Source organism: Leptonychotes weddellii, chromosome 15, assembly GCF_054177405.1.
Source record: "Leptonychotes weddellii isolate Sample4059 chromosome 15, ASM5417740v2, whole genome shotgun sequence".
In the NCBI taxonomy this organism is placed as follows: Eukaryota; Metazoa; Chordata; class Mammalia; order Carnivora; family Phocidae; genus Leptonychotes; species Leptonychotes weddellii.
In genome coordinates this window covers 13,627,778-13,651,258 of record NC_138383.1, presented here as the reverse complement: position 1 = coordinate 13,651,258, position 23,481 = coordinate 13,627,778, and the positions used below count along the sequence as shown (strand labels likewise).

The window sequence follows — 23,481 nt, the reverse complement described above, 5'->3', positions numbered from 1 at the left end:
GTGCTCCTCAGCTGCTATTAAAGCAAGCACATGGGGCGCCTGAGTGGCTCAGTCGTTAAGCGTCTGCCTTCGGCTCGGGTCATGATCCCAGGGTCCTGGGATTGAGCCCCGCATCGGGCTCCCCGCTCTGCGAGAAGCCTGCTTCTCCCTCTCCCACTTCCTCTGCTTGTGTTCCTGCTCTCGCTATCTCTGTCTCTGTCAAATAAATAAATAAAATCTTTAAAAAAAAAAATAAATAAATAAATAAATAAAAAATAAAGCAAGCACATAAGGGGGGGCGCCTGGGTGGCTCAGTCGGTTGGGTGTCCAACTCTTGATTTCAGTTCAGGTCATGATCTCGGGGCTCTGGGGCGACGGGCTCTATGCTCAGCAGGGAGTCTTCTTGGGATTCCCTCTCTCCCTCTGCCCCCCCTTCTCTCTTTCTAAAAAAAATGAAGCAAGCATGTAAGTGCAGCCCAGCCCACTGTGTCAATGGCCAGGAAGCACTTTGCATGTGATTTCACTGCGAAGTCAAATCATCCATGTTAAAGTTGCAATTAAAGGTTACTTGGCTTGTGGCATGGGATGAAGGAAAACATATATGATAAAAGAGAAAGTCCTTTTTCTCTATATTTATGTTATTTCAATTTGATTTGGACCCCAATGAGAGAGATTCGATGAGGGTGGAGATGCTGATTAGCAAAGGCTGCCAAGAATTTGAGACTATCATGTAAACCTCTTACAACTCCTCAGCAACCATGCCTGTGTCTTGTGACACATGTAGGAAACAAACTTTTCCTTCTTTTCAATGGAAAAGAGGCCATGGAATGGAGGGCCTCTTGTAATTTACCAGCTGCTGCCTTACCAAATGGCAGGCAATAGACAGGGCCCGCCAGAAGTGAGGAATTAACCCTTATGTAGCTGCTTCTCCTAAAAGGTCTCTGAAGGCCTACGTTTCACAAGAATGATTGCAATCTGGGTCTGTCTTCTTCTTTTTTTTTTTTAAGATTTTATTTATTTGAGAGAGAGTGAGCACAAGTGAGGGGCACAGGCAGAGAGAGAGGGAGAAGGAGACTCCCCACTGAGCAGAGAGCCCGATGTGGGCTCAATCCCAGGACCCCAAGATCATGACCTGAGCTGAAGGCAGACGCTTAACCGACTGAGCCACTCAGGCGCCCCCTGGGTCTGTCTTCTAATCACCAATTCCTGCACCAGTTTTCTTTCTTTTTTTTTTTTTTAAAGATTTTATTTATTTATTTGAGAGAGAGAGAATGAGAGACAGAGAGCAAGAGAGGGAAGAGGGCAGAGGGAGAAGCAGACCCCCTGTCGAGCAGGGAGCCCGATGTGGGACTCGATCCCGGGACTCCAGGATCATGACCTGAGCCGAAGGCAGTCGCTTAACCAACTGAGCCACCCAGGCGCCCCTGCACCAGTTTTCTTGAGATGCATGTTCTTTAAGGTTTCTCGGCACTCTTTCTTTTCCTTGTGCTTGAAAACAGCCAGCTGTGGACAGCTGACATTGCTTCATGAGGACAGTGAACACACCATACTAGGAGAGAGTTTAGATGGAATGGTGCTCACGTTGGCCATTTATTTTTTTATTTATTTAAAGATTTTATTATTATTATTATTTGAGACAGAAAAGAGAGAGCATGAGCATGGGGGAGGAGCAAATGGAGACGGAGAAGCAGACTCTGGCTGAGCAGGGAGCCAGATGCGGGGCTCTACCCCAGGATCCTGGGATCATGACCTGAGCCGAAGGCAGATGCTTAACCACCTGAGCCACCCAGGCACCCCCTGACCATTTATTTTTAAAGAGACGTATTGGGATCGGGCTGTCCTGATTAGAGGGAGGCACAGGAGAATGCAGTTAGGAGGTCTTAGAATAAAGAAGACATTTTCTAATATTACAGAAGTGTCCTTATGATTGAGGATTGGTCTTCTCTGTCCAGATGTGACTTTTTTCTGGATATGTTTTGGGAAGTATTCTGAAATAAAATATATACCTTATTATTTTATTTCTCTCTTCAAGTTACTCATCTGCTCCTTATAGTCCTTCTTTATTGCCTATTGTAGAGGATTTAAATGCAGCCTAGCATCCAGGGTTTATCACCAACTACCCTTCTTTCCAACTCCTCAGTCTCATCTTTCCACATTCTTCAGCATACTCCCCCCATTTTGCAGTTCTTCCTTATTGCTCTTTACAATGGCTAGCACCCTGTTTTTAGGATCTAGCTTGACTTACCTGCTACAGTGTCTTCAGTGTTTTTGACTGAGGCCAGCTTGATTATTCCCTGTTCCTTTAGTCATTGGATATAATGTGCACACTATTAGTTTATAGATTGCTTAGTAATTGCCCTCTAGTTGTTGCATATTTGTAAGTTTTACCCCAAAAGATTATTAAGCTCCTCAAGAGCAGGAGCTGTGACTCATTGTTTTGGGACCCTTCCCCACCCATCTCTTAAGAAAACACAGTGAATGCTTCTTGATTATTAGGCAAAAGTCAAGCAGGGATCATATTCAGCAAACCCCTTCTATACAGAAGCAGCTAGAATTGGGGTTTGGTGTAATGACGTAATTGCTTGACTGGGAGCTAGCACCCTTGATTGTGATCCCTCCATTCCCTTGGTGAGAAGGTATAGACAAGTGGTTCTTTACATCCACTTACCCATCCTTTTTTTTTTTTTTTTTTTAATATTTTATTTATTTATCTGAGAGAGAGAATGGGAGACAGAGAACATGAGAGGGGGAGGGTCAGAGGGAGAAGTAGACTCCCCGCTGAGCAGGGAGCCCGATGTGGGACTCGATCCCGGGACTCCAGAATCATGACCCGAGCCGAAGGCAGTTGCTTAACCAACTGAGCCATCCAGGCGCCCTCCACTTAACCCATCCTTTAAGGGGTGCACATGGCTGCAGATACTGCTGCAACATCCAAGCTGTTTGAAAGATGACCATCTGACCTCTGATGCCCATGACATTGCATTAGATGTTGCATAAAATAAATGCCATATTGATGCCTCTCTAAGGACTTATATTTTTAAAAATTACTGTAATGTCAGTATAACTTTTTTTTTTTTTTTAAAGATTTTATTTATTCATGAGAGACAGAGAGAGAGAGAGGCAGAGGGAGAAGCAGGCTCCCCGCTGAGCAGGGAGCCCAACGCAGGACTCAATCCCAGGACCCCGGGATCATGACCTGAGCCGAAGGCAGATGCTTAACCATCTGAGCCACCCAGGTGCCCAGTATAACTTTTTATAAAGTTTTAAAAAGAGAATTATTGGGGCATCTGGGTGGCTCAGTTGGTTACGTGTCCGACTCTTGGTTTTGGCTCAGGCGTGATCTCAGGGTTGTGAGATCGAGCCCTGCTTCGGACTCTGTGCTCATTAGGGAGTCTCCTTGGGACTCTCTCTCCCTCTCCCTCTGCCCCTCTCCACCACTCTCTCTCTCTCAATTAAATAAATAAATCTTTAAAAAAGAATTATCCTATGTAATCGTATCACTGTAACACATTTATTGATTGATATTTACCTGTGCCCCTGCAGTTTTTGGCCATATGTATACGTACTTTAAATGTTGTCATGGTAGTCATAGAATTTTCTTTTTCTTTTTTTTTTAAAGATTTTATTTATTTATTTCAGAGAGAGAGAATGAGAGACAGAGAGCAGGAGAGGGAGGAGGGTCAGAGGGAGGAGAAGCAGACTCCCCGCCGAGCAGGGAGCCCGATGCGGGACTCAATCCCGGGACTCCAGGATCATGACCTGAGCCGAAGGCAGACGCTTAACCATCTGAGCCACCCAGGCGCCCCAGTCATAGAATTTTCTAATTTATTTTTTCACTTAACATTGTCATGCACATTTTCCTATGTTAATGTGCAATCTTCGTAATTATAATTTATAAAGATGCATAATTTCCTAGAGTAGATATACCATAATTTAATTAAATAGCCATTTTTGTTACTGTCAGGTCACTTAAGCTGCTCCAACTTTTTGCATTTTTAAAGATTTACATTTAAGACCAGCAGTGGTAATGGTGATGATGAAACCTTTCCTTGGGAATTTCCTCAGCTACACTTCAGGCTTCTTTTTTTATATAAAAAGATTTTATTTATTTGGGGGGGAGAGTATGGGGGGGGCGCCAAGGGAGAAGCAGATTCCCCACTGAGCAGGGGGCCCAACGTGGGGCTCAATCCCAGGACCCTGGGATTGTGACCTCAGCCGAAGGCAGACACTTAACCAACTGAGCCACCCAGGCGCCCCACTTCAGGCTTCTTAGTAAACAAAAGTATCATGATCCAGACTTGCTGTGTGCTCAAGAATCCCACCTTCAGAACAGTGCTTCTCTAACCCTCTGTGATGAAATACTAGTTTTATTCTTTTAATTTCCGGTCTGCTATGGACCAATTCTTTTTAAAACACAAAAACTGAAAAATGAAATGGAAAAATGAGGGACGTACAAAATACAAGACTACAGTTCTTATTGCTAGAGTTGATAGAAAGTCACTCTGCCAAATTGCCATAAAAGTCTGTAAAGAGTTATTTTCCTTATCTGTATTACCTTCTTGAGGATTGTTAGGCCACTGGTTGTTGCTGGGTCCCAGCCACACAGAGTTCTGTACTTGAGTGCGCTGCTCCCGGATACCACAGCACCTGCTTCATCTCCAGCTGATCACTGGCAGCCACTGAGTTTCTCTACTGAGTTTCTTCCATTTTTAGCAATCTATTGCCTCATCCACCTTTTGTTATACCTTCACTTCCCTTCTTATTCCTGTTTTTAAATGTGTGGTCTCTTTCTTCTCTTTGAATTCCTTTTCTACTGATCCTTCTATGACAGATTCTAATCTTTCCTCTGTCTTTACCCCTCACCAGGGTATATGTCATACCCCTCCTACCTCACCTGGCCACGGCCATGTCTTAGGCTTCAGTATTGTTCTTACCTGAGAACTCTTGGAGTTTGGTTATCACAGAGCCTCCCTTTAGTCTGAAGAGCCTCTCTCTAGTCTTGCTTTCGCCTGCCATTTTAAGAGACTTCATCATCTCCTTCAGTAGTTCTTGCTGCCTTAGGCATGTGCCTTGGACCATCAACTCTTAGTTTATTCCTATTACAGACTTCTCTAAGTATGTGTGCATTTAACTGTTAGTTTATCTTTCCGCTCTTGACCTTCTTATAACTTCCTAGACCCAGATTTTCCACTATGTTAAAATCATCTCAAGCCTGCATTCTTTTGTCACTTATATCTGAATATGATAAAAACTAAATACCCAGCCACCTTAAACTGAATATGGCATTTTGTTTTGTTAGCTCAGATTCTCCCTAACAAAAGTAGACTTCTAATCTTCTCATCCAAATGTTGCCCACTTCCCAAATATTCCACCAATGAGTTTGATGCTATCTTGTCTACTATTTAAGTTCAAAATATCAAGGATATTCTTTTTTTTTTTTTTAAAGATTTTATTTATTTATTTATTATTTGAGAGAGAGAGGGTGAGAGACAGAGAGCACGAGAGGGGAGAGGATCAGAGGGAGAAGCAGACCCCCCATTGAGCAGGGAGCCTGATGTGGGACTCGATCCAGGGACTCCAGGATCATGACCTGAGCTGAAGGCAGTTGCTTAACCAACTGAGCCACCCAGGCGCCCAAGGATATTCTAAAGAGTAATTAATTCTTTTCAGTCTTACTAAAATAATGGGGCAAGTGCAGGAAGATAGGACCAAAGTTGTTGAGTATAATAGCTTCAGTCTGGCCCCTGTTTAAACATAACACCTTACACCTTTTGTCTCTCATTTGATTCTTGCAACTTTGAGAGGTCCAGGGTAGGCATCTGTTCTCACCAGTCTACACCTGGGGAAACCAAGACTTAGGGTCACTTGCCCATGGTGAAGCAGTCAGTAGTGACAGAGCTGGTCTGAAGTCCAGACGTTCTGACTTGTAGTTCAGTACCTATTAGTTACCTTCCTGGAAAGAGGTCTTAGAATTATTGTAGTCCTTGGAAGACCTCCCCCAGGTTCCTCCACAGTTTATCAGAAGCAGAACAGAAAGTATAACGTTGCCCATGGGCAGAAGTTGTGAGATGTTGTGTCATTCTCTTTCCCACAGCTCAGAGGGTAACTGAGCTAGAAAAAGTCCAAGGGAAGATGACATTTTCAAGGGGTTAGGGTCACTTTTATATGTGAATAGCCAAAAAAGCCTGGGACTCTTTAGTCCGGAAAGGCACCCTAAGCTGTATATATACAATCAAAGTCTAGGAAGCACTGGAGAGTGCGGATAATGAAAACATTTAGTCACCTTATCTCAATTTGGATGAACCCTTTAGATATTGGGGGTTATCTTAGAAGAAGAAAACACAACTGTCATAACTATTATAGTCTTCTGTGCAAAGTCTCTTGGTGCCATCCTTGAAGCAAAAGACTGGTGAGATCCACGGGGCCGTTTCTCACCTTACGTTCCCATGAACCAAACTGAGGCGCGCACGCGCACACACACACACACACACACACACACCTTTACTCCCTGCAGAGTTGAATCCACTTGTTCATTTTGTCTTGTACCACCAAATCTTTTATAAAGATAATCTGAGTCCACTCTTGTGACCACTTTTTCTGCTGATCTCCTAGCTTCCAGTCACTGCAATCTTTATGGACATGGTTCCCTGGTAACTTTTCATGTTGTTTGTGTCAGCCACACACACTGCTACCTACAGAGTCCTTTGGTGAGGTTTACATTGAGTAGTCAAATGCCACCTTCTGTTTGCTATCTTTAGAACATTCTGCTGGCCACGCTTTATACTTTTGGGCTCTCCTTTCACTCCACTATAGTCCCCTTTTGTTTTTCTTAGCTCCACCTTCCTCCTTCCTCTCCCACTTGTAAGTTGTGTTCAAAGTTCCCTGAATCCTTGCATGAACCTCATTTTTACCATGCCATTCTCTTTTATCCCATTAAATCAGGGTTTTCAGACTTGACTGAATATTACAAACACTTGGGGAGATTTAAAAAATACCAGTTCTTGGGCCCCATCCCCAGAGATTCTGTTGTAGGTGGTGTGAGATGTCTGAAGCCCCATCGGCAGCTCTCATGGGTGGCCAGGGTTGAGAGCCGTGACCTTAAATTGAAGTATGACTCTCCTCCTAAGACCTTGCTGCTCAAAGTGTGGTCCATGGACCAGCAGCATCCGCACACCTGGAAGCTTGTTAGAAATGCAGATTCTCAGGGCACCTGGATGGCTTGCTCAGTCGGTAGAGCGTGTGACTCCTGGTCTTGGGGTTGTATGTTCAAGCCCCACATTGGGTGTAGAGATGGCCTTAAAAATAAAATCTTAGGGGCACCTGAGTGGCTCAGTCAGTTAAGTGTCTGCCTTCGGCTCAAGCCATGATCCTGGGGTCCTGGGATTGAGCCCCATATTGGGCTCCCTGCTCAGTGGAGAGTCTGCTTCTCCCTCTCCCTCTGCTGCTCCCCTTGCTTGTGCTTTCCCTCTCTCTCCTGCTCTCTGTCAAATAAATAAATAAAATCTTAAAAAAAAAAAAAAAAAGAAATGCAGATTCTCGACCCCATCCCAGACCTACTGAGTCAGAATCTGTGCTTTAACCAAGGCCCCAGGTGATTTGTGCACATTAAGGTGTAAGAAGCCCTGCTTTGAAACCTCCACTGATTCCCTTCCTCTGTTTTCCAACCTGTTGCCATAACTTCAGCCTTTTCTTCTACAAACTGATGCTCATGCTGGCTGTGGAACCTACTTTCCTGTCTCAGCATTTAGAGTTTAAAATTGAGTTTAGAGCGTATGTTCTTTGGTACATTTCAAATTCATGTTGCCTAGATTTGTGGAATTCTCACTATGTGTAAGGCCCTGTGTGCAAGCAGGTGTCCTCAGGGGGCTCATCATGTGGCTCTTCTCTTTCCAATTGCAGGGCTGTGGCCTTTCCTTGCCCTTCACTGGCCTGCGTCCCCAGTATGTGGCTTTGACTGTTTTTTCCTTTCTGACTCTCAGCAGAGAGCTATTGCACATCGGAGGCTTCAGCAAGAACATTCCACTTCCCCTTGGTTCTGACTTCCCGTTAGAGCAAGACAGTTTGTAAAGACAGCCCTGCATGTGATAAAGTCTGGCGTGGAGAGACCAGAGGAGGCTGCTTGGCAGCTGAATTCACCCCTGAGAGCGGGAAGCTTTTTTCCTGGAGGACAGGATATAGTTTGTTTAGGTTGGACTTTTTTTTCTTATGTGAGGTAGAAGAGCTAGAGAAGCAAGTCGAAACTTTGCCCCAAGTTATTTAGCACTCCTGACCTCCCATTCCCTCTCTGTAGTGTTCCACGTGCTTATAATCATATCCCGACATCACTTGCTCACTGCCCACCTTTGGTTTTCAGCTTTCTCAGTGCAAGGGACCCCTTTGTTGCTTTGATTTTTTTCTAGGGCTCACTTGGTGGTTTGTCTGGAACAGTGCAAAAGTGAGGGTGCATGTGGTAAGGTTGCTAACCCCGTTGTGAGGTCCTTGATCTCTGGCAGAATGGTACCTAATGATAGCCTTTCCCAAATGAACACAACCCTGAGGTAGTTTCACATGTAAACCCTGGTGATAGTAAGCAACTGAGATTTTGTCTTAATTTGGGGGGAGTGATTGTAGTTGGGGTAGAAGCAGCACATCGAGCTACTTTTAGAAATATGTTTATCAACCAGAATTCTCTTGGGCAGGGAGGTTGCTGTCATTCTCTATTCTGACCCCCTGCTCAGCAGGTGATCTCACTGCTGAAATAATTTCCTATTTTTCCCAAGCTCTCTGGAGAATTTTATTTTATTTTTAAGATTTTATTTATTTATTTGACAGAGAGAGACACAGCAAGAGAGGGAACACAAGCAGGGGGAGTGGGAGAGGGAGAAGCAGGCTTCCCGCTGTGCAGGGAGCCCGATGCGGGGCTCGATCCCAGGACACTGGGATCATAACCTGAGCTGAAGGCAGACGCTTAACGACTGAGCCACCCAGGCGCCCCTCTCTGGAGAATTTTATGAGAGGGTATTTACAACTTACTTTTCTGTTTGACATATTATTATAGGAAAACCTGTTATTCCTCCATGCCCGAGTCATCACCTCTTAAATTGGGACAGGGGGTCTCAGTGCTCCAATATCAATGAAGCTGTAAAACTACCATGAGGAAATAGTGGTTTGCCAAGACAGATGGAGGAGTGAGCTTTGGGGGAACGCTGGGTACCTCGTGTATTGAAAGTGTGAAGGCAGGGGCGCCTGGATGGCTGAGTCAGCTAAGCTTCTGCCTTCGGCTCAGGTCATGATCTCAGGGATCTGGGATCTAGTCCCGTGTTGGGCTCCCTGCTCAGCTGGGGGGTCTGCTTCTCCCTCTTCCTCTACCCCTCCTCCCTGCTTGTGTTCTCTCTCTCTCAAATAAATAAATAAATATTTAAAAAAAAAGAGAGAGAGAGAGGGGCACCTGGGTGGCTCAGTCGTTAAGCGTCTGCCTTCGGCTCAGGTCGTGATCCTGGGGTCCTGGGATTGAGCCCCGCATCGGGCTCCCTGCTCCGCGGGAAGCCTGCTTCTCCCTCTCTCACTTCCCCTGCTTGTGTTCCCTCTCTCACTGTGTCTCTCTCTGTCAAATAAATAAATAAAATCTTTAAAAAAAAAAAGAGAGAGAAAGAAAAAAAGAAAGCGTGAAGGCAGCTAAGAGCATGAAGAGTCTTAGGGAAGGGCACGTGGGCCTTTCTTGGCCTGCCTGCCTAAAGATAGCTCAGTCTTTTCCTCTTATCTTACAGACCAGTCCCTCTCCCCATTCCGGGGTGTCCAGGCAGGTGCGGATCAAAGCTTCCCAGTCTGCAGGAGATATCAATACCATCTACCAGCCCCCTGAGCCCAGAAGCAGGCACCTCTCTGTCAGTGAGTATTTCACCCCTTTTTCCTCTCTCATCTAATTTACCTGCCCATGTTTTTTAAAAATTAAGTATTTATTAATTTAAAAGCCATTGTCAAACATTTATAGGCTATTACTCTGTGCAAAATAATCCTCTATGCCTTTATTTGGGGGGAAGGGATAGAGAAATGACTGGGATGGTGTCCTGACTCTCAGGGAGCTTACAATGTAACAATGTGATGGCATGACCAAGTTCCTTTTTAAACATGTCTGAAAAAGTGATCTCCTCAAACATCTGCTTGAAGAACTCCAGCAACAAATAGTCCACTCTCATTTTTGACCATTGTTTCACCAAAGAACTGAGGACTAAGTTGTCTGGGAAGGACAGGAGACTGTTGACATAGGATATATTGATTGGCTAAGTAGGAAGAAAACTATGTAGCTGCCCCAGGCCTCCCCAGGAAAGAAATCAAAGTCAGATCTGTGCATTATACCAGATAACCCAGCATTGCTCTGGATCCCATTTCCCAGAGTCTGAGGAGAAAGCCCATGTCCTGAATTGTGGAATTTGTATCAAGAGGGAAACCTGGCCTTATCAAACATTTATGTTGAACCTACTACCCTAATGTTGCTGAGACCCCTGCTGCTGCTAGGAAGACAAGTTCTATCCACACAGGTAGAGTTGCATCAAACTGAACTGCTCTCTGAAGATCTTGAGCTGAGCTTGGGGAGTTCTGAACGTCAGTGCTGCCACAGAGCCTGTCTGTGAGTGATAAGCCTCCTGAGAGGGTAGCAGGAAGAATGTGTTACTCAGGCACTGACTTTGCCTTACTGAGTAATTTTTGGAACTTGAGCAAACACTGGTAGTAAGTGTAGCCCAGCTGAAGGTCTGTATAGGAGTTTCATATTTCTCTAACATTGTGCATAATTGGTGGCTATGTTTTCAATAAGCTGATAGAGGAGAGAGAGCCAACACCCCGGCGAGGAGGCCCTATCCGAACATCTCTGGCCCTGGAATCCAGGTGCCCTGAAGCCTAGCAGACTCTGCCAGCTTCGCCTCTGTCCCAGAGCCCTCAGAGATACTGGGAGGAGGGCAGCATTGTTCATTTGCACAAGAAGCAGTGAGGATCGACATGGGGCAGTGATTGGGCCCGCTCCTAACCTAGAGCCTGTGATTTGTGTGTAGGGGCAGTGGCCAAATGCTGGGCCATTGTTGTGAGGAGCCATATATGGAATTTCCTTGTCTGAGAATGCTGAGGAATAGGATTTCTATGAAGTAGTTCCTGTATATCTAGAGAATGGCCAACACAGCCTCCTAGCACACGTAGATCCTGGCTTCCGTCGTTCAGCAAGCAGTATGTACCAACCATTGAGCTGGGATGAGGGCTACAATGGAGGCGTGTATAATAGGGGCTACAGTGGAGGGCAGGGTGAGGTGGGAGGAGGCAATCACCAACTCGTCCCAGGACTTTGGAGAAGCCCTTCCACAGAAGAGGAAACATCAGAGCTGCCACACGAAGGAAAGATTTACTGAGCAGAGAGATATTCCAGGCACAGGAGAGGGCATCTGCCAGACAGCCTCACAAAAGAAGATGGGGGGTTCAGAGAACCCCGAGTGGTGTAGAGTGTGGCGGACATGACAGAAGAAGTGGGTGGAGCCTGCCAACCTTTCCCTAGAACCGAGAAATGGCAGAGGTTATTTCTAACTGGAACGGCTTGGCACATGCCTTCTGTGGAGGAGCTGTGTGAACTGGATCTTTCCATAGGTAAGGATGAGGGGAGAGGGCTTTTTGACTGTTTTTCTGTGGAGATCTCACTTGTCATTCAGACTGGCTGATATATTTGGAGGAGAATAAAGATGAGACAGGATGCCTGGGCCACCTCTAAGAAGCCTGAACTGCCCTTGGGCTTGTTTGGTAGGCAGTGGGAAGTCATTGAAAATGTTGGTCCCTCATGCCCATCTCTATTACAATGCTCATCACATAATCTTACTATCTTTTTTCTCTCCCTGTCAGACTGCATTGTTGTTCATTCATTTATTCCCTTAAGATTTAATTGGCCAAGTATCAGCTGTGTGCCAACAACAGGGGAAGCAAAAAAAGACCTGGCTCCCGCCCCTGTGGCTCTTACAGCTGCGTGCAAAGACAGACACTTGTCACGATGAGATTAATGTGTAATTTATAGGCTGTGACTGAAAGGTGTATGGTGCTGTGAGCATGTGTAACAGAGGGATGCATCCTGGTTTTGGGGCCAGAAAAGCCTTAGCCTGTGACCCGGCACGTGAATGATGCAAAGGGGAAGCAAGGAAGAGAGTGCCAGGCAGGGAGAGCTGCACGTGTGGGGGCCGGGGCCGGATGGCTGAGGGAGTATGGTGTGATTGAGACAGAAAGAAGCCCTGAGGCTGGAGAGCCGAGAATAGCAGGGCAGAGGAACGGGCTGAGTCCGGGGAAGGAGGCAGAGCCTTGTGGTCATGATGAAGATCTTGATTCTTAATGTTGAAAGCAGTGAAAGTCCACTTTCTGGTTTTTAAAGTGAAGAGGAATAGGTGTACAACATACTCAGATTTGTGTTTTGAAAAGATTGCTGTAGCTACAGTGTGGAGAACAGATTGCAGGGGAGCAAGAACGGACCAAGGGGGGAACCATGTTAGGCTAATGTAGTTTGGTACAGGAGAAGAAGACAGAAGTTTGGATTAGGCTAGTGACAGTAGTGGAGGAGGAAGGCACAGGTGGATTTGAGACATTTAGAAGATAAAGGCCAACAGAACATGGTGTTGTTTGGTTTTCAGAGAGTGGTCCGGGGACTTGGGGTGGGGGGGGTCCCTGAGATCCTTTCAGGAGGTCTGTGATTTGCCTTTTTACTCCATTCTCTCATGAGGATGAATGGAGCTTTCCAGAGGTTACCTGCCTGAGGTGAAGTCATTGCTCTGATGGCTGTGGAGTGTGTGCTTGTGTATCATTGTGTTCTCCAAACGTTTGAGCTTTAATTTCTAATACAGTGAATATCAATTGATTTAACCCACTTAATAAAAGCTCTTCAGTGTTCTTGATTTTTAAAGTATAAAAGAGTTCTAAGAGGTTTAAGAACTACTGTGGTATTGGATTGACTTTGTAAGTGTTGAAAGAGCAGGAGATAAGTTACTGGTTTATGGATCTGGATGAATGGCACCGCCTGTCACTAAGACAGGAATGAGAGACGAGAGCCTGGTTTCCTGTGCTGAGAAGAGGCAGACCTGATGTTGTACACAGGTTGAATTGGAGGTGCCTTTGAGACAGCTAAGAGGAGCTATCAAATGGACAGGTAGATATATAGGACTCCAGCTCAAAGGGGAGAAAATCAGGACTAGAAAAAAATATTAGAAATTGTCCAGTTGAAGCCACGGGTCCAGATGAGAGGTCCTAGGCAGAGACTGCAGAGTAAGAAGAGGCCGAGGGCTGAGCCTCAGGAACCCAGACACTTAGTGGCCAATTAGAGGAGGATGAACCTGCAAAGGACACAGGAAAGGAGTGACCAGAGAAATAGGAGGGGGTGAGAGGAGACCTTACATGGTACCAGCCAGGTTGGAAAGAGTAAGAGACACAACTTGTTGTTTTCATCCACAAATGTCTAAGTACTTGCTTTGCTGGTACAGTGTAAGGCCTTCTGGAAGTAGAAGGAAACAGGAAGAGGGGAGAGTCAGGGTTTAAGTATCAGGTGCGAGGAGAAGTCCTTGCAGTAGAAACAGGGTCAAAAGAGAAGCCTTAGAGATTCAACCCCCAACCAGCAGGAGCAAGGGGGCTTTTCCCTCCTCCCCTACCAACATGAAGGAACCTGTGAGTATTTAGTGAGAGACGGCAACATGCGGGTCATTCAGCCCCCACGGCACCATTTTCAGTGATGGGGAAGTGCAAGGTAGCCTGATCCGTGCTGTTTCTTTGAACTTCTTCCTTATATTGAATTGAAAATCTGCCTTCCCTCACTTTACCCAGTGACTCTGGTACTGCTCTCTTGAGCAACACAGATACATAGATAACATCTTTCGTATGACAGGTTTTCAACTGTTTGAAACCAGCTGTCATGTTTGCTTTTTGTTTTCCCCATCATAATATACATACCTTGAATTTTAATTTTTTTCAAGCCAATTAGTCTGTTAAATTAGCTCATGCTAAAAAAACAAAGACAAGCAGCAAACAAAAACAACAACAACTAGGTAATGAGTTGACCCAAAAGAAAGACCCCTGTGGGGAGATCTTCAGACAAGGCAGATGGAATTTCCCTACATGACGATGCCCTTTCTTATATCTTTGCCTGTAGAAATTCTGCCCACCTTTGAAGCCGAGCTCAAGCACCATTTTTCCATAATACCTTGGGTGGTGCCCTTAAGCCACGCAGCCAAGCCTCAAATGCAGGACTTGTCCCTGCCACATTCTGACTCCGTTGGGTCTAATGCATCTCGTTAAGTGCCTTTGCCTCTGTTCCTACTCTGTCTCACTCCTTGTCTTGCCACTGCAATCCTCCACAGTGAGGCAAGCCAGATTGCAGCCCCTAAGAAATGGGAAGCAGGGGAGTGGAGGTAATCAGTTCTTTCAAGGAGTTTGGCTGTGAAAGAAAAACAGAGGTCGGTTAGTGGTTTACAGGAGAGGCAAAAAGTAAGGTCAAGACTGTAAGCTAGGGGTCTGAGCATGCTCACGAAGAAGGGAGGTACAACACCAGCTGAAAAGGGGATTGAGGGAGGTGCCAGGGGGATGTGGGGAAGCCAATTCCTGCTGCATGGGACGTGGGGAGTGCAGGTGGAGGGTGCCTAATGCCTTGGCAAGGGGGAGAACAAGGTGACTTGCAGGGAGCCCTGGGCCGCCGCTGGGTAGAGAGAGCTGTGCGCAGTGCCGACCTCCTGTCCTGGTGCAGTTAGAGGGGCGGAGGCCGCCATCACACAGGTCAGCTTCCTTCACTTCTGCAGGGTTTTTCTCCTTGCCGTAAATTCTTCTGTGATGCTGGATGAGACCAGGAACTATTTAGTAGTGGTGGCAACTTCAAAATCAAATGGGAATTTTGAAAGCTGAAACATCTAGGATGTTCTCAGGATCTCGTGGGATGAAATGTTGAGAAGCTTTGTTCTGCACAGCCTGGTCCAGTGTGAACACACTGAAAAATACTGGTTAAGATTTCCCATTGAGGAAGAAAAAAAGAGTCGATTCCTCCCCCAATCTCATCTGTCCAGCAAGAGACAGCAGCGTTTAGAGAAAAAATAGTTGATGGCCAAAACAGCTATCTCTTTGTACTTGCAATGACCTGCACATTAACACTGACCCCAAACCCTAGAACTCCCTGCGGAGGGAACTTCCTGACTGCATCAGCTTCCTGACCGGAGTCTCCTATGAGAAGGGCTAGAATCTGAGAGCCAGTCTTCCAGCTCTGGGTGAGAGTTTTGCTCGGACTTTGCACTATGGGTTAAGGAGCTAGCAGAGAGCTGGCATGCCCTGGGAGGAGTACAGCCAGTCAGCAGCTTAAAGCCCGGGCTTTCTCCTTGTGTGTAGAACACCTTCATGCAGAGCTGTGGGCACTCTGAACACAGGACGACTACTTTGCTTTGTTGCTTCAGCTGCTGCTGATGGGGCCCCTTGGCACAAATGGCCTCGTGAGAATAGAGCAAGGTCCGTCTGGAATGCCAGGGAAGGACATCCCAGCGAGTTTGCCATCCCCACCAGGCCTACCTTCCAAGGCCTAGAATGAGTTGTCTTGCATAGTACTGTGGTTTGTGCTGTCTAGCTCACTGCTGTGTCTGTTGGCAAATAATGGGCGCATCAGTGAGTCTTGCGGTCCAGTATCCTGTCCTGTTAAGGTCCCTGTCTCATTTGTTCTCGACGGCTGTTGTGTGTCTCACTAGCCCCCAATTTCTGAATTGAAGATAAAAACAAAACTGAAAATGCTCTGGAGCAGTTCTGCCAACTCCTGGTTTTTCCATTTGCTTCCTCTGATAGCCATTGGTTTGGGGAGACTTCCCTTTCCTGCCCCAAGCTGTGGGCCTGTGCACAATAGCCCCTGGCCCATTGCCCATCAGATAACAAGGCTGGCTCTCTGCAGGCAGCAATGTGTATTGGAAAAAGTGAAAGTCTCTGGCTGGAAATAAAAGCTCAGAAAACCTTTGCTATTTTCCCCCAGCCCCTCCTGGGTCTGTAGTGCTGGCCTCATGTGAGCCAGTCCCATCTTACCTGTAAAACCAGGGGAGAGTTGAGTGGCAGCTGGTAAAGGAGAGAATGGGTATCCAGAGCCTTGGGTATTTTACCCCAAGGAGGCTTCACCTAGATACTCCATTTGACAGACTGAGAGCAGTTTATCCTGTCCGGGGATAGTTTGGATCGCTGGGACTTCATCAATAAGTAAGTTTTTCTTTCCTCTCTAATAAGTCCCTTAGAGGAGACATTTTTGGTTCATTGTAGGTCAAATGTGTAATACCTTTTCACTCCGGAGTATATTGGTCAGGGTTCAGGTGCACAGAGTAGAATCCTCTCTAACTAGATTCGGGAAGAAGAGATTTAGTGCTCATCCTGGCTTATAAAGTGATTGGAGAGAGAAACAGATTCTAGGTTAAGACACCACAGAGCTCCTCCCTCTTCTGTAACCAGGATGGTACCAGATTCAGAAGCACAGTGCCTCTCTGCTCTGGTCCGCACCACTACATAGGGATGACTGCTTCTGTGTCTTGACATCGGGAAAGCGGGAGGCCCGGTGTGGGGCCTCGGGTAATTCCACAGCGGAAAAACCGGGGCTTCTACGACTGTGCCCAGCAGCAGCAGGAAGCCATCTAAACCTCGCACAAGTGCATCTGACTGGCTGCACCCAGGAATAATAGCTTTTAGCTGATTAACTTCTGAAGTATAGGAAGGCATACTAGAAGGGTAGAATGGATCTTGAGTCTAACCCATTGTATCTGCCACATAGGGTGAAGGAAACAAAGGGAATTCTGCTGAGTTCCTACCTGGTACCAGCCTCTGCAGCAGATGTTTGGTCTGACCTGGTCCCCTGTCTGCTGCTCTCAGCCACACATTCTGGGCTCTGTTGTAAAAGGTCTTGTTTCTGTGTCCTAGGCTCCCAGAACCCTGGCCGAAGCTCACCTCCCCCTGGCTACGTGCCTGAGCGGCAGCAACGCATTGCCCGGCAGGGGTCCTACACCAGCATCAACAGCGAGGGGGAGTTCATCCCAGAGACCAGCGAGCAGTGTGTGAGTACAGGCTTGGGGTGTGCCTCGGAGTGTGTCAGACCAAGGTTATAATGGGGCTTCTCAGGGGGCGTGGTGCAGAGCTGAGGGATTTGAACCCCATCCACTAGCTTCTTGTAAGCCAGGCCTGCCCCAATATGGATTATTCCTTTTTAGGGGCCAAATATTAATTCCTGCCATGAACAGTGTGTAAACTACCCAGGCTCCTTGGTGTTGGATGAGCATTTGACACATTTTTCCTCTGCTGTGCTCCTCTCACGGGTCTCCCTGCAGAACACCACTCTGCTATTTGAATGCTTCCCTACAGCCTCCTGTGGTATCAGCGGAGTTTAACATATGACCAATCCTGAACTGACAGATTTTGTTTTTCATCAGCCATATTTTAGTTTTGCTGTTTCGTGATGAAAGGTAGGGGGTGTACCATATCCAAATTACACTGTAGAAATGGTTACTTTGTGTGAGCTATATTAGTTATCTGTTGCTACACAACAAATTACCACAAACTTAGCTGTTTAAAAACAGCATACATTTATTATTTTACAATTTCCCTGGGTAAGGAACCTAGGCATGATTTAACAGGGCCCTCCATTCGGGGTTACACAAGGCTACAGTCGAGTGTCAGCCAGGCTGCATTCCTTTCTGGAACTTGGGGTTCCCCTCTGAGCTTACGTGGTTGTTCGCAGTGATTATAGCACTGTGGTCCCTGTCTTCTTGCTGTCTGTTGGCCAGGGGCCACTCTGAGCTCCTAGAAGCCACATGGCTTTCAGCTTCTTGCCACATGGCTCTCTCACAACATGGCAGCTTCTTCAAGGCCAGAGGAGAATCTCTTGCTTCAGTCTGTAAAGATGGAGTCGTAAAATGTAGCATCATCATGGGGATGAATGTGCCACCTTCTTTGCCATAGTCTGTTGACTAGAAACAAGTTACAAGTTCTACCCATACTTTAGGGGAGGGGTTTATACAAAACTGTGACTCATTGTGGGGGCCACCTTAGAGTATGCCCACCACAATGGCTCACCCATTTTAATAGGTAACTTTTTAAACTAGTGACTCACTTGATGAAAATGGCATTTTGGCTTAGTGAACTCAGCAAAAGTGAGATCTCTGGCTTCATTCTGAAGTCTTTTCAGTGAGCTTGCTTTGATTACATAAAAGAAAGATCCGCTCTTAGAAATTTTTAGGATTTGGTCTGGGAAGGGGAAGTTTCTTAAGAGCAAAGCATCCATTAGAAGGGCCAGCACCACCACATGAGGGATTTTACAGAAAACTGATCCTTGTAACTTTTCTTTCTCCTAAAACTGATTCTTAAAACTTTTCTTTCCTGGTGATAGCTAATCTGTATAAAGCATTATCCAAACTACATAGACTGTGAGAAGGCCTCTACACTGCTTCTCATTTCTTTAACTCCTGCTTTCCAGATAAATTTATGTTTAGAACAATGACCTGGGGTGATTTTAGTTAAGGATTCCCTTCTTGGGTATTTTACTGACCATCCTTTCTGTTTCCTCTAACCAGAGCACTTCTGGCCATCAGCTGTGTTAGAGGTGACTTGGATGTAAAATCTCAGAGATCGCAAATGAGTTCATTGCCTTTGGTCTCTGTCCTTCCCCATGGCCCTATGTCCTGGTCCTTTTACATCTTTGCTTTACCTGCCTACCCCTGGAAGGTGTGGGAGTACTGGATTCCTAGTGAGGACAGGCTTTTAGAAAGAGGCCAAAGAAGGAATGCCTAAGTCCTTCCCCTTAGCTGAAGTGAATTGTTCCTGGTAACCAGTCATTCAAGATAAATCCACTGTTAACAGAGACCAAAACAGTGTAGTATATATAGTGAAAGAATATTCAACTGGGACTTTCTTGAAAAGTGAAACTAAGATAGGTTTATTTGTTTTTTCTTTCATCAGATTACGGTAATAGTTGCATCTGTTTGCTAATTTTTAGAATGAACAAAAGTATGATTCATGTTAATTTTTTTGGCTTAATTTTTCTTTTTTTTTTTTTTAAAGATTTTATTTATTTATTTGACAGAGAGAGAGAGAGTGAGAGAGGGAACACAAGCAGGGGGAATGGGAGAAGGAGAAGCAGGCTTCCCGCTGAGCAGGGAGCCCGATGCGGGGCTCGATCCCAGGACCCTGGGATCGTGACCTGAGCCGAAGGCAGATGCTTAACGACTGAGCCACCCAGGCGCCCCTTGGCTTAATTTTTCTAACAAAAATTTTGCTGACACAATGTAACCTCCTTTACTTCCCCTTTGACGGGTGCGACACTCTTATAAAGAGGGCCCTTTTTTACAGAGGGCTTCCCGAGATTCAGTGGATTTTCCAGAGGCCTCTCTTGAACCTTTGGTGTTCTTCCTCCTTCATCATGCCTGTCGTGTTATTTTATTTGTCCTTTCTTCTTCTGTTAACTGGTCTCACTTTAAAATTATGGGCAAGATGGACCCTAGTATTAAGTAGGAAGGGATAATTTGAGTTGGAAACTAATTTTATGAAAGTTGTTAGTGAGTTTTCATAATTCTGGTTCCTGCTTCCCTCTGAGGTGTTTAACTTTGGATCTTAGACAATGAATACTCTGATAGGGGCTAACCTCCATAGGCAAAATGAAGGGAGATTAGTTGGAAAAAAAGCTAATCTGAAGGCTCTTTGTTACTGCATTTGACTAAGGGCTAACGAAACATTTTAACTTACGTAGATACTTATGCCTCCATATGAGAACCAGGAATTAGGACATTTTTCATCTGTATCAGCTGCATAATACTAGTTTCATGACTTGAAACAATTCTCCTAACCTTCTTAGACCTGCCGTGGCTTATCTGTGGAACAAGAGCAATACTTGTCTCCGTAAGTTTTAAATTATGGAGTGTAAACAGAAGCATACAGTCCCACCCGTGCCATGCAAGCCTCCACAGGGTAGTACCAGCTTCAGTGCCAGGCCCCCAGTGTTCGTGAGCCAATAAAATGCCAACAAGAGAAGCAGCGTCTCTGCTCTGCTGTCCTGGCAGAGCTCCTTGGCATGCCGGCCAGGTGTTTTTCTCCCTCTTGGAACGCTGCCTTTCAAACTACGGGGGAAAACGGTACCTTCCTAACCATTCTTCCCACTGCACAAGCAGAGAAAGGGCACTTTCATATTTTGACAAAAAGGACCATTTGCTGGCCTTGGCTGGGCCATAAAGCCCTGAGTCACCTGGCTGGGGTTGGGACTGGGGCTGGGGTTTTATTGTATGACTTGCCTTGCAGATGTTGGATCCCCTGAGCAGTGCTGAAAATTCCTTGTCAGGAAGCTGCCAATCCTTGGACAGGTCAGCAGACAGGTATGGGACTGTGGCTGCTTTGGGGCCTAGTGTGTAGGCATGTTTGGGACTGATGGGCTGAGGAAACAGAATTAGCTAGTATGTCTCTGATCTAGATGGTGGTCTGCAGGCCCAAGGTTAAAACATCATGCTTCTGGGAAAGAAACCTCTTTCTGGGATTCTTATTAGCCCTCTCCTTAATTTTTCAAATACCATGAGAATTTTATGTTTGTATAATTAGGTGAATGTAATAGTAGCTCATAATAGCAAGTCACATGTGTTAAATGCTTGCTCTGTTATCCCAAGCACTTTACATGTTTTGAGTTTCCATATAATACACGCTGCTCTTGTGCTCTTGGCCTCACTGCTGTGATCTGGCCTGAGAAGTAGTGAACCCTCAGTGTTTTGGGGAAAAAATTGAATTATTACCTGTGGGTTTACTTTCTTTTTTTTTCTCCCAAGTGTTTCTGATGGAGTAAGAAACTGGGGTAGAAAAACCAGAAAACAAAATATCCAGATTGCCTAGCTTACCACACTGTCTGCTTCGTGTGTAATCTTGTTCTCACACTTTGGGAGGGAAGAAGGCTGTCTTTTACATACTGAATGGTTCTGTGCAGCTGGTTCTCCTGTCAGCAGGGGTATGTTTGGAGTTGGCTTACGGCTGTGGTCAGAGGCTATGGAGCAGGTTTGGGGATTTTTTTTTTTTCCCTTTGTGTAACTGATTAATTGTTCACATGGGTACTGGCCAAATTTGTACTACATCTTTCCTAACAGACCTGAAAACTGATGAGCACTGTCTTCCCTCTAGAAGTCATAGAATACAGTCATAGTTACTTGTTGGTGCCTAATTCATAGCATCGCTTGGGGCTTGCTCTTCAACCAGGGGAGCAAGAAGGCCCAGGTAAAAGTGCCAGGAGTTGCTGCCACAAACTGAAGGCTCTGCCAGGACAGGGACCGACTCTGGCTTTGGACCATCTCCTAAGCTTTGTGGCCAAGCAGGGGTGGGGAGTGGGGTGGGCAGTAGGACAAGACCACAGAAGATCTAGTAGTTGTGAAGTAGGGGGCAGCCCCCGTGTCATTGCCTTGACCGTTTCTGACCCATGGCCCTCTCAAAAGGCACTCTCACATGTAAGGTCGAGGACCATTCCGGTGAATTCTAGGAAAGATAGCTGAGCATACCCACTTGATCCTTAGGTTTTGCCTCGGTCCCTCCAATGCCTTGTTTTCATTTCCTTGGGAGTAAAACCCAGTGACCTGCATTTACTCCCTTGAGGCCCGGCCTAACTTGAGCATAGGGCTTTCCTCTCCTCCTTATGGGACTTGGAGCCACATAGACTCCAGCTCCATCAAATAGAAGTCAAGTAGCTTCCCTTAATCTCTCTGTTCCTCAGTTTCCCTATCTCTAAAATGGGATGGTGGTGCTTAGTCCGAAAGGAAGATGCTTGGTGTTGTTGCTGTTTTTATTACTGCCCTGGGCAAGGGATGTTTTGCAACTCTTCCCCTGTTACCAAGGTGGGAGGAAAGGGCAAGAAGGAAAAGTGATGTGCCAAACTCCAAGGTGGAGCTTGCGAGGGCTGGAGGGTTCATTCTTCCAGGTCCTGTCAGATTTGGGCCTCAGACTACTAAAGAGAAAGTAGGAGGCCGAACTCAGAAGAGGGCTGTTTCTCTCAAACTCTGCTTCCCTCCCAAACTGTGAGGAAAGATTACACACCAAGCAGGCATTGTGGTAAGCTAGGCAGTCTGGGTATTTTGGTTTCTGGTTTTTCTATCCTATATAATGATGCGGGAGGGAGTTAGAAAAGAGAATCCATCTGGATATCCTTGCCTTCTGCCGTGGTGTGCAGCTTTTCGAAGTAGGCTGATGTCTACATTGTGATTTCGTTTTGTTTTTTTCCAGCCCATCCTTCCGGAAATCGAGAATGTCCCGAGCCCAGAGCTTCCCAGACAACAGACAGGAGTTCTCGGGTAAGTTCCCCAGAGCCTGGAAGAGCACTGCAGGGTGCCCGGATGGGACTGCAGGCATTCTGCTTTTGCTAGCCGAGGTGGGAAGCCAGGACTGTATTTTAATTCTCCTCAGCCTGCTGCTCTGAGGTCTCGGGTGACATAGGGGCTTAAATAGCTCACTCACATTGACCTACCCCGAAACCAGTGATTCCTCTATCTCTATCTTACCCAGATCGGGAAACTCAGCTGTATGACAAAGGGGTCAAAGGTGGAACCTACCCCCGGCGCTACCACGTGTCTGTGCACCACAAGGACTACAATGAGGGTGAGTGCACCTCTACCCTGCCCCCTGCTGGCTGCCTCAGAATGGACATGGGTAGAGCTTTGCCACCCAAAAGCCACTGCCAGGGGGTGAGCCCAGGCCCGCCAGACCGCATGTTTTCTTTATTCCTGAAGAGCTGTGCCCAGACTGGAGGCACTAGAGACCGAGGGGAGATGGGCAGAAGGACGGTGTCTGGAAACCAAGATGCTGCCACTGGGAAGGGAACACTGTCCTTGGTCTGAGTCCCTAGCGTGCCCCATGGTGCCAGCTCTTCAGCGCCCTCTTCTGCCCCATGGCAGCAGACAGAAGGGAGCTTCCACAAAGGTTTAGGATTAGGATGCCAGGGAAGACAGACTTCAGCAGTGGATTGGCCTTGTGAGTGATGTGGTGCACGAGGGTTAGCCCTATGCCTTCCCTGTGGCCAGGGCTTCCTGAACAATCCGTGGCTGCTTTACAAATTCCTGCTTTTGTCCTGATTCTAGGGTGCTTGGGACATTAGCCATTCTGGCATGGATTAGGTAAAAGGGCAGATGGGATGATGTGGTTTGCACATTTAGCCTCGTGGTCAGGGGGCTGACTTGCTCTATTCTGTCTCCTGCATCCCTTCAGGCAGAAGAACGTTTCCACGAATACGGCGTCATCAAGGCAACCTCTTTACCCTGGTGCCGTCTAGCCGCTCCCTGAGCACAAATGGCGAGAACATGGGTCTGGCAGTACAATACCTCGACCCGAGAGGGCGCCTGCGGAGTGCGGACAGCGAGAATGCCCTCTCTGTGCAGGAGAGGAATGTGCCGACCAAGTGTGAGGAGTGGGCCCTGGCCAGGAGACTGCCCAAGGGGTGCTCAGACAGTCAGCAGGGCAGGAGGCCAGAGGTCCCCTAGGGCTGTTCAGCTCAGCGGTAGGCTGCTCTGGCCC

General features: G+C 46.5%; 1 protein-coding gene across 5 annotated transcripts in view; it reads left to right on the top strand.

The window, feature by feature from the left end:
• The window catches only part of MAP3K3 (mitogen-activated protein kinase kinase kinase 3), a 65,145-nt gene that overhangs the window by 35,072 nt on the left and 6,592 nt on the right, over positions 1 to 23,481 (top strand). For 3 of the 5 annotated variants that reach the window (XM_081804723.1, XM_081804725.1, XM_081804726.1), the window contains 6 exons: positions 9,726 to 9,846; positions 16,885 to 17,018; positions 20,248 to 20,321; positions 22,198 to 22,265; positions 22,477 to 22,569; positions 23,176 to 23,367. In XM_081804723.1, coding sequence (XP_081660849.1) covers positions 9,726 to 9,846; positions 16,885 to 17,018; positions 20,248 to 20,321; positions 22,198 to 22,265; positions 22,477 to 22,569; positions 23,176 to 23,367 — 682 coding nt within the window. The remainder of the gene's footprint in view (positions 1 to 9,725; positions 9,847 to 16,884; positions 17,019 to 20,247; positions 20,322 to 22,197; positions 22,266 to 22,476; positions 22,570 to 23,175; positions 23,368 to 23,481) is intronic. The other 2 variants (XM_081804724.1, XM_081804727.1) reach the window with 1 other exon arrangement.